We start from the raw sequence: 10,360 nt of genomic DNA, 5'->3' as shown, positions 1-10,360 counted from the left end.
TGGGTAACATAAATTCGGGATTTTTCCGATAATGGTTGACTGAAATCAATCTAGCAGAACAATAAACCATCCTTTTTTTCTATTATTCTGTCAGTATCATGTACTATCTTTGCACTAATCATATATATGGTAGATTTTGTCTCTAGTCGTGCTGACACCATAGTATTTCAACTTGAAACTACCGTCCGCCGCACGCACAATGACGGTGCTGTCGGACAGGGGTGAACATTAATTCGGGAGAGAAGATTCGTCTTGAATATCTTACCGCTAATTACATTTTATACAGCAGCTATTCGCTCCATCCTTGGCTTGAGGAGAGTGCTATGGATATAGATGTGTCCAAGTAAAAAAAATACACGAAAAAACGGCCGTACCGCACACATCAGGCATCCGGGAACAACCCGTGTGTTGAGTCGGTAGAACGTTACTCAAAGTCGATCCCCACCGTCATGGAAATTTGTACATTATTCATCGGGGCGTTAGCTGGATGCCGTAGAAATGGTAATACTACTATGTCCATGTGTTTCTGCTTGTGCTAAGAGCAAACTTTGAGGAAAATATCGCCATTAGTCCACTATCACACACAACATGTGGACAAAAAAGTGTTCCTCGCAAACGTTTGTCGTCTGCCGAATAGCAGGATTCAGGGTAACGAATATGGCGGCGGGAAAATTCACCGTAGTGCCGTAGCCATTGGTTGTAGCAACAAAGAGGCGTTTTGATGATTAATCAGACTTAGAGTTCAGTTGTAGGTTAGCAAAAGAGATTCTAATAAGTTGTATTGTAAATAATTGTGTTGAGCAGGAAGCGGATGTGACATTTGTCTTATAAACCAGCGAACAACTATGTAGCATAATTCTCCCACGAAGCCCTCAGACTGTGACAATAAGGGACGGAGAGTTTTTGACGTCGCCAACTTCTAATGCATGGTTATCGAAGCTTTTCAGCCAGTGTTCTGAATACGTTAGTCTGTCAAGTTTGCATTTCTAGCGGTATTACTGATGTTGCATCTAGCACATATCCCTAAATACCCCGTTTTCGAAAAATCCCGAATTTAAGTACCCCGCGAATTTATGTTACCCAACGTTACATGCTTTAATATCACCCCTCGCAAATTTGATCGTACACCATGTCGTTTGGAAGTTATGAGGGGGGGCAATCTAGATAGGGATAAAAATCATTTGGCGGTACAGGACTAGTATATGTGTGTAGTGTGCTGACATATGTTATAACTGGTCATGAAAAAATATGAGTCTGTATGTTGATATGATACGAGCCACAAAGGTTTGATATTGCAGTGTCGTAAGTTGAAAGTGATGATCCGCTTAACTGCACACCCCATTTGCCAGCGTAGTTGGTGCAATTATCCGGCTGGTGCAATTATGCAAAATTGCCCAGCTGGACCGGTAGTACACTGTATCATACAGGAGGTGAATAGTTTATAAACCTCGGTGTGCTGTATGAACTTGTTAGTACGCATTTAGATGTTAGAAAGCTTTCGTTATACAGGTAAAGTGCGGTAACACCGTAGATTCCACCTCTTGTTAGGTCCACGTTTATGTATTAAACAGTAAATTTCAAATTCTCAGGAAAGATAACTCAGGACACAGTGAGTGAAATCAGTGAGCGCCAGCAGCAGTATGTGAATATAGCGCTGCCGCGAACCTAAAACCGCCGACAACACCCCATGTCATCCTTAACGCGAAATCAAATCCCCGCGAACTTAAATACATTCACAGTAATAAGACAGTGTACAGGTAGAGACCAATCTTTATTGAGTACAGCATGCTGTCTGTCAAAGCGCAATGCCGCCTTTGGCAGGCGTGCGTCTCTTTATGCTGATGACACGCCCCGGGACCCGCCGAGGACCTCCCATACGATCACTATCAACGTGATTGTCAATGGAGACCACCTTCCTTTGTAAGTGAAAACAATTTTAGACATATTGGCGGTATTGTGCCTCTACATAGACACTTATCGGCTCATTTGTACCGCGTTTGCTGATTTTAGCGCACCTTTTTAATTAACTTGTCGAGGATTTTTGAAACATTTTGGTGCAGTTACCCGGCATTGGTGACCATGCGCCGTGCAGATATGCGGAGTCACTAACAATACAGTGAATGGGAACGGTTTGGGATTTTGGGATTTTGGGATTTGGTGCAGTTAAATGTAAATCCGAGGTGCAATTAAGTGGCTTCTACTGTATATGAATAGAATAAATATTTATTCCATATCATACACATTTTGAAAGATATAGTAAATGTGACTTTTACGTATCTAGCAGTGGTGCAGTTTTGGAGCAGTGTACTCTCCAAGCAGAGCAGGCTGGTTTTTGACGTGTTTTTAGGTGTTTTTGTCGGGCTTTCTATTTTGTCTCCTTTTCGGTATGTCGCCAACGTGTTTTGGACAAAAATGCCTAAACTGAACACGTGAAAAACCAGCCGGACACACACCTCTGCTTGGAGAGCAGTGCTGTGCTCCATTTGTTTATATGACCTACTTTTGCAGGCCATTTGTTTATATGACCTGTTCACTGGGACACTGTCACATGTTTAAGAGTCCCAATATGAAATGCAACGAATATACAAAGTTTCTTTACTAATTATGCAAATTAGCTCCTGATTTGCATAATTAGTCGTTGATTATATAAAGCACTATCTGAGCTCTCTACATACCAAACACCACGACGATCTGTCGACCCCTTATTCATGTCCGAAGGTCAAAACAAAAACACCCACTGCAGTTCCAAACAAGCCGATAGGGTGCCCAAACTTACACAACTTACTTCCTGTGGCATGAACTATCTACCAAACAAAAATCATGATCATAGCGCTTGCAAAAATATGCCCTCAAATTTTGAAGCTCGGCTGCAGTACCTTAAATAGCGGCTAGAAGGCCCACTATCGAACTTGACCTTTCTTTCTGTAAACCCTACCCATCCACTAAATATCATGCAGAACCATTCACAGCTTCTTGAGTTATCTTGGCGACATACAAATACACATACACACAATACCCGATACAGTACAGACGGAAAATGCCAGGGGAACCATTTTTGAATTTGACCTCCGTTCCCACAACCGCTACTCACGTACCAAAATGAAGATCCATTGATGTTTCCGTCACTTTATTTGCCTACATACAAACTAACACAGAAAAATGCAAAGTCCGCTGCAGTACTGTTGGAAAACGTCAGGTGAACCATTTTCGAACATGACTTTCCTTTTCACAACCACCACACACCTACCGAAAATCATGAAGATCCATCAAAGGTTTCTAAAGTTATGGTCTTCACATACATACAGACCCACCCCGCAGCTGGCGTAACCAAAAACATAATCTTCTCGGCGAAGATAATTATATATATGAAGATTTGACAGGAGAAGAAGGAAATGACCACAAACAACATATTTCAGCCATAGTATGGGTGAAATATAAAAAAAATTGACATCCCTATGTTTCAATGGATGATTCAAGAGTATATATTTTGGATTGAAAATAACGAAAAAATTGTTTATTTCAACAATCGTTTTGAAGGGCTGTACATGTGTGCCAAACATTTGAATGAGGGCCTGTGTACATGACCAAGGCAGCCAATTTTCACATCATATTGGTTTGACATACATAGGAACCGGAGATGTGTATCTTTGTTAAAAATAGAGTGAACAAAGCCATGTAAGCACATGTCCTAGGCATTCCCATACCACATTTGGTATGAATACTAGCACACCTGCGCCATATATGCAAGATAAATAGATTAACTCAATTGGCCAAGCAGGTGGTCGCATTTTGAGATGCAGTGCTACCATTGGCTGTCACTTCCAACACTGTATGTAGTATTGAAAGTGACAGAAGTGGCAAATATTGTCGAAAAAAGCCCAAAACAAATCGTTTTGAAGAGATATATGCCAAAAATGGGAATGTAGTCCTTTAGATATTTGTTCAAGGCACATCTATAGCAAATCTGAGGTCATTCGGTTGAAATACCAGGGGGCAGGGGGCCAAGATATACGACATTGGTAAAAAATAGCCTAAAAATCGCAATAAGATCAATTTAATGGTCTATATCGAAAAAAACACACGTCCGGGGGTATTTGCCTATACTACCTTTGTGCCAAATGTCAGGTCATTTGGTCTAAAAATGACAGAGATTAATCGATTTGAAGATTTGACAGAAGAAGAACTTGAAGAAGGAGGAGGAGAAACATGTGTGTGTGTGTGTGTGTGTGTGTGTGTGTGTGTGTGTGTGTGTGTGTGTGTGTGTGTGTGTGTTTGTTTGTGTTTCCGGATTTTTGTAGGCAGCATAACTCAAGAACCTCTAAATGGATTACGATGATATTTGGTATGTGAGTAGGTGTGGGGAAGAAAAGATCAAGGTCGATTTTGGGCCCTGGTTTCCGTACCTGGACGTGCTGTGGTCTCGGTGGCTGATAGCTTGTGATGTAAGGAAGAAGTGGTGTAAGTTTGGGCACCCTAGCAGCTTTCTATGGAACTACAGGGCTGTTATTGTCAACATCTTCCAAAGAGCATAACTGAACAAAGAAACGACGGGGAACACAGCAGCTACCTGGCTATTTTTGAGCACGGCCGGGCGCCTGGAAGTTTTTAACACGGCCGGAGTTAAAATCAAGACGGGGCTCGGTAACAAATAGACGCCGTGAGCTAATCATGAGAACCCCGAGTGGTATCCTGCTGGTGTCCGGCAGTCCACCGGGACAAATTTGTCTTCGGGGCCTGGCTGGGACTACACCCTTTACGGACACCGGTGCAATGGTGACCGTAGCATTACTTGGTGCTGCCAAAATCGACCTTGTCCTTTGTGTAGGAATGTGTAGTGTTGCCGTGACGTAAGTGTTGCCATAGAACGTTTTTGTTACGTTGTGTCTTGCCTTCCGTCACGGTCCCGTAATCTTCGTCACCCCGCCAGCAAGATCCGAAGAAGGAACGCTAGCATCCCCGCTACTTACATTTGTCTTCCCAACACCTATTCACAAACCAAATATCATCACAGTCAATTCCGAAATTAGCTCACAGCTATTGCTGACTACAAATTTGCGGAAACAGACACACACACACACACTCAAATGAAAATTGATTATGACCGAAAGGAAATGACTGAATCGGAATACAGGAAGCAATACTCACTCAAAGTTTAATGTTGATGTATGAAAAAAAGTATTATCTAGACGTTAAACAATGTCACAATACATAACAGTAGCTAATCACTATCAATAAAAATATATTAAAAAAGGGAAAAGAAAAAAAGTGAACATGTTTAAATGATAAAGCTAGCCACGAATTATCTATGACATAGACCCAAATATAATCACATATCACCTGAACTATACTAAGATAAGAATCGCCTCCAAATATTGCTCAATATTGCTCATACCATGCATTCTATTGAAGAAAAAGCCTTATGAGCTATAAAAAACTACTTTTGCTTCCTACCAATGTAGATTACAAAAAACAAGAAGCTTATATAGAAGACAAAAACAAGAAGCTTATATAGAAGACAAATCAAAAGTTTAAAACGCGATATTCAAAGCTATTCTAATCATACCTCACCTCACCTTAACATTTATTTTGCTTTAGATGGAACATTTGTGAAATGAAGTTCACATACATTGACATTCTGAATCATATTTTATTAAAGATATATGCTTGGCAAAGACTGGCACTTACATGTGTAGGTCTTGAACAATCCAGTGAGAATGTACTCATTAAAGGTTTTTATTGTTTTTAGTGTGCATTAGCATTGTTATATTCTTGTTCATATCTTGATACAGACGCTACAGCGGCTGATACCAGTGACGTAACCATTGGAGACGTCAGCAACCTGGCTGGGCTCGTCTGGTGCGACCGCCTCGTACAACCACGGCGGAAGTGTCGTCATCTCTACTCTCTCGTCATTGGTGCGGAGCCACATCCGGGACTGTCCGTGGGCCAGCTGGCAGGATGCGGTGCCACTGTTACACTCCAGAACGGCGTCCTCTCGATAGGTCTGCAAGCAGCTGCTCGGGATGCTCAGAAAAGCGCCCCCTATCCCCTCGGACTCAGAGTGCTGCATAGAAGAGAAAAATATAGTAAATTTCCTCATTGAGTATGCAAATGAAGTCCACACTTGCCTAAACTATATCAGTCGATCATCTTCTCTATCCAAAAAAAGGTGTTGAAATTATGAAAGTTTTAGCTTAGCAAAGAAGGCTATTAAAGCATTCCTAATGAATTATGTAACTGAGGCCCTCGTATGCATGATAAATGCCAACGTCATCATTCACTTACCTTCCCAATGTTACACGAATGAAATTCCCATCCTTTACTATGGAATTATAGTATATTTTCATTATTCATGCAAATTAGGTCTTATTTGCCATATTGATATCTATCGATATTCCTCTCTTTCTCAGTCACACATGTCACATCTTTGAGAGTCCTATAATGAATTGCAGCTGATTTATAAACTTTCCTCATTAATTATGCAAAGTATATCCTGATTTGCATAATAAGCATATGATTATGTAAATCATACCGTAAGTTAACTACACATAAAAAAACATAACGATCCGTCAACACCTTCTTGAGTTGAAGTTTGAAACATAATCGGCTCCTGTAGTTCTAAAAGCCGCTAGGGGGCCCAAACCTACAGGACTTACTTTCCCTACCGAGAGCTATCTGACACTTAAAAATCATGACCATGGCATGTTCAGAACACGAGATATCAAAATTTGAAGTTCCGCTGCAGCACCATAGCAAGCCGCTATAGAGCCCAAAATCTAATTATTTCGAGGTCTCAATAGGACCCACCCACATACCAAGTATCAAGACAATCCATCCAGGCATTGTGTTATTGTGTACCCAGAATGAAGGAAGAACACACACACGAACGCTGACAAAACATAATCTTTGAGGCGAAGTTAATGAAGTGACTTCTCTTTCAAATCTAAGGACACATCAAGCCCATCTGACTATTTAGTGATAGCATCATAACGTTCTCTAACATTTCTTCATCCCTCCATTCGGTATAACCAATATTCCGGAACAAGGACCAAACAATCGTAAAGTGTAGCCAGGCTTACATTTGGTATGCAGTGATGGAAAAACACCTATAACTACAAAGCTTGTGTATTATATAAAAAAAATGAAAATATGACTCATCTCTGCGCGCCTCCTTTAAGTCTGATTACGAGATAATGCATTTCAAGATGCATCCGTGAATAGTTTCATCAGTTTGGCAAGTCACCAGATAACAAAGTTCTCTGTACACAACTAAGCGTTTATGCAAGCTGACGCTTCGGTGACCGTCTGTCACTATCCTCAGGGCAATACTGACGTTTCTTTTTCGCACTGCAGCTAGGTGTCGCTCGTAACAGATACGGCTCCAAACCTATACCTGTGTATATGTGTAAATACTTTACGTCTGAGACCACATCTGTAAGCAGCGACACCTAGCTGCACTGCGAAATAGAACCAGTCAGTACTGCCCCGAGGAAGGTGGCAGACGGTCACCGAAACTTTGGCTTGAATAAAACGCTTGGTTGTGTGGAGAGAACTTTGTTATTCATTTCAAGATGGCGATGTAAAAGCATCATAGACCACGGTGGTTACCATGGCAAAGCTGAATCCGGTCCAGAGGCTCTCCCACCCGACGGGACAGGACGGTATGACGTCAGAGAGACTGTGGACGGCTTGTATGGGGGCGGGAGCCTGGCAGACGACACAACGACTCACAGCAGTTGCCATGGCGACCTGCCGCTCGTCATGAGACAACGACTCGAAGGTGGTAAGATGGCGTCTCGATGATGTCAGCCAGTAGGTCTTGCCGTTGGCAGTGGCGTTGTTACAGACGCTACCAACACCGCAAAGCATGAAGGGAGATGTGTTGAAACGAGTCAAACAGGAGCCAGTGGCACCTATAGTAAGGAGAAAAAAACACAAATGAATCTTTCATTTGATCCACTCATTTAAGATTCGGGCATAGCAAATATAAAAGAAGAAGAAGTGATGTCTTTATTTTCTCTACCTTATTTCGTGGTGGCACAAAACATCTCTCAACATCACCTATATTCTATGAAGATAAGAATTTTTAAATTATTATCTTCATAGAATATAGATTTTTAAACTCTTAAAACGTTAAAACGTTCAAGAGTTTAAAAATCTTCCTAGAATCTTCCTATTATCCTATCCTTCCCCCCTTTTTGTTCCGCCCCATCCATTTTAAACAAAAGAAAATGTGTACCAATCACAACTGAAATAGTATTTATCTTAAATTTCTAAAAGCCGTGACTAACACAAATCTTGCCAACTTCGGCAAATAGGAAGATGTGAGTGTATGATCTATATGGTCTGTTTACCCATGTCTTGTCCAGACCCATGGGTTGGGTCGATGCTGGCTCCGCCCATGTTGACCAGACTGTAGCCGTTGTATAGGAGGTTCTGACCCGCAGGGCATGCCGGGATAGCCTCGGTCTGACTATGGACCACCAAGAGGACGACCGTTGTCGAGATACCTACATGCAAGTAATACATGATTAAAAGTTTGCCAGATTAGGAATGTCAAGATTAGAAATAAAGAAAAAAATTCTTTATCGGCAACATACAGATGGGTGGAAGTTGTTAATTGTCTCCACCGAGAAAAGTAGCTAGCAGTAGCTAGTTTCATAATTGTCTCATAATTCTCAACCAGAGACCATGGTTTTCAAGGAAACCATTCTTTTAGTCGCTATAAGTCTTTCAACCTCTAAAACGTGAGAAAAGCACGGCGTTTTTGCATAAAACATGGTTACGTCATGATTACATCCAAAACGTAGCCACAAACCTGGCATGCCGTGGAGGAAACCATAAGGCAACGGGAGGAATATGAGAACGGGGCCAGGCGGGCCACTGGGACCTGAAAATAGAAAATAGAAAAACCTGGAAGTTAGAAATAATGAGCAGATGCCTGTGTGTACCCTTTGTTCTATAAACATTAATTTTCTGAACTAGCATTTTACAGAAATTATTAAAAAAGTGACCTACCTTGTAGTCCCTGCTGCCCCAAGTCACCTTTTGACCCTTTAGGCCCTGTAAAACACAGCATGAATGTGTTCAGCTGTACTACATGTGCTACTCGAACATGTAAAATCACTAAGCTGCCTGGGTACCGCGAGAGCCAGCGGTATCTACGGTGGATGGTACCCAGACCACAGGACCCGTGCTTAGCCGGCAAGGCAGAAATGCCAAGCAAACAAGAGTTCGGAGACCTCATATCTCCATGAACAATTCTGTTTATGCAAATGACTCACACTTTTACATAATATATGCTTGGTCATAAACACCTTTATCTAACTTACACATGTTGCAATATTGACAGTCCTATAAAAATATAATATTCCAATTAGATGAATTATGGCATTTTTGCATTAATTATGCAAATTAGGAATTTATTTGCATAATTGGTATCTGTTGATGTTCCACTTGCCATAAACTACATATGTTACATGTATTTGAGTCTTATAATGGAAAACACTGGAAATATAGATTTTCCTTATTAGTTATGCAAATTAAGTCCCAATGAGTATAATGTGCACTTCATTGTGTACATCTCTGTCTAAGCTACCTGTGTACTAAATATCATGGAAATCCGTTGTTCCTTTGTTCAGTTATTCTCCTTAGAAAATTTTCACAATAACGCCCCTGCAGTTCCAGAGCAAGCTGATAGGGGGCCCAGATCTACACCACTTCTTTATTACATCACAAGCTATCTGCCACCCAAAAATCAAGACCATAGCACGTCCAAGTCAAAAGATACAAAAACGGAAGTTCTGCTGCAGTACCAAGGTCACATACTAGGGGTCCAAAAATCAACCTTACTCTTCGGCTTTACATCACCTGCCCACATACCAAATATCATGATTGTAGTCCATCAAGAGGTTCAGGAGTTATGCTGACTACAGTATTGCGGAAACATACAGACACAGACACAGACACACAGACACACAGACACACCCAAAACAATATCTCCATTTTTCATGGAGATAAATATGCATGCATTAGACATGGTTAGTATACTACATGTCACTACAATATTCACTTACTTGACGTATGTTTTTTTGAGGAAGAGGAAGCATAACACAAACATAAAATCTAATTTGTCTTTTAGGACATCATAGCTTAATTCCATCCACAGGAAAAAAAGTCAGAGGGATGGGGATAATTGCTTACCTATGGGTCCAATTATCCCGGTCTCCCCTTTGTCACCCTTGAATCCTGGTGGTCCAATAGGTCCCTTGGCTCCTCTAAATCCTTTAGGACCAACAGGGCCAACCATTCCTGTGAAAAACATCAGACGCCAAATTGATGCTATATAAGGGGTTAATTG

At 41.2% G+C, this 10,360-nt stretch overlaps 1 protein-coding gene across 4 annotated transcripts in view; it reads right to left on the bottom strand.

The window, feature by feature from the left end:
* Positions 1 to 5,133: 5,133 nt before the first annotated feature.
* LOC136420666 (collagen alpha-3(IV) chain-like) overlaps positions 5,134 to 10,360 on the bottom strand; it is a 34,731-nt gene continuing 29,504 nt past the window's right edge. For all 4 annotated transcript variants that reach the window (XM_066407711.1, XM_066407712.1, XM_066407713.1 and 1 more), the window contains 6 exons: positions 10,204 to 10,311; positions 9,019 to 9,063; positions 8,819 to 8,890; positions 8,355 to 8,510; positions 7,609 to 7,913; positions 5,134 to 6,064 (listed from right to left, as the gene is read on the bottom strand). In XM_066407711.1, coding sequence (XP_066263808.1) covers positions 5,774 to 6,064; positions 7,609 to 7,913; positions 8,355 to 8,510; positions 8,819 to 8,890; positions 9,019 to 9,063; positions 10,204 to 10,311 — 977 coding nt within the window. In that variant the 3' untranslated portion in view covers positions 5,134 to 5,773. The remainder of the gene's footprint in view (positions 6,065 to 7,608; positions 7,914 to 8,354; positions 8,511 to 8,818; positions 8,891 to 9,018; positions 9,064 to 10,203; positions 10,312 to 10,360) is intronic.

This window comes from Branchiostoma lanceolatum, chromosome 15 (genome assembly GCF_035083965.1).
Source record: "Branchiostoma lanceolatum isolate klBraLanc5 chromosome 15, klBraLanc5.hap2, whole genome shotgun sequence".
Taxonomy (NCBI): domain Eukaryota; kingdom Metazoa; phylum Chordata; class Leptocardii; order Amphioxiformes; family Branchiostomatidae; genus Branchiostoma; species Branchiostoma lanceolatum.
This window is presented reverse-complemented; position numbering and strand designations above follow the sequence as displayed.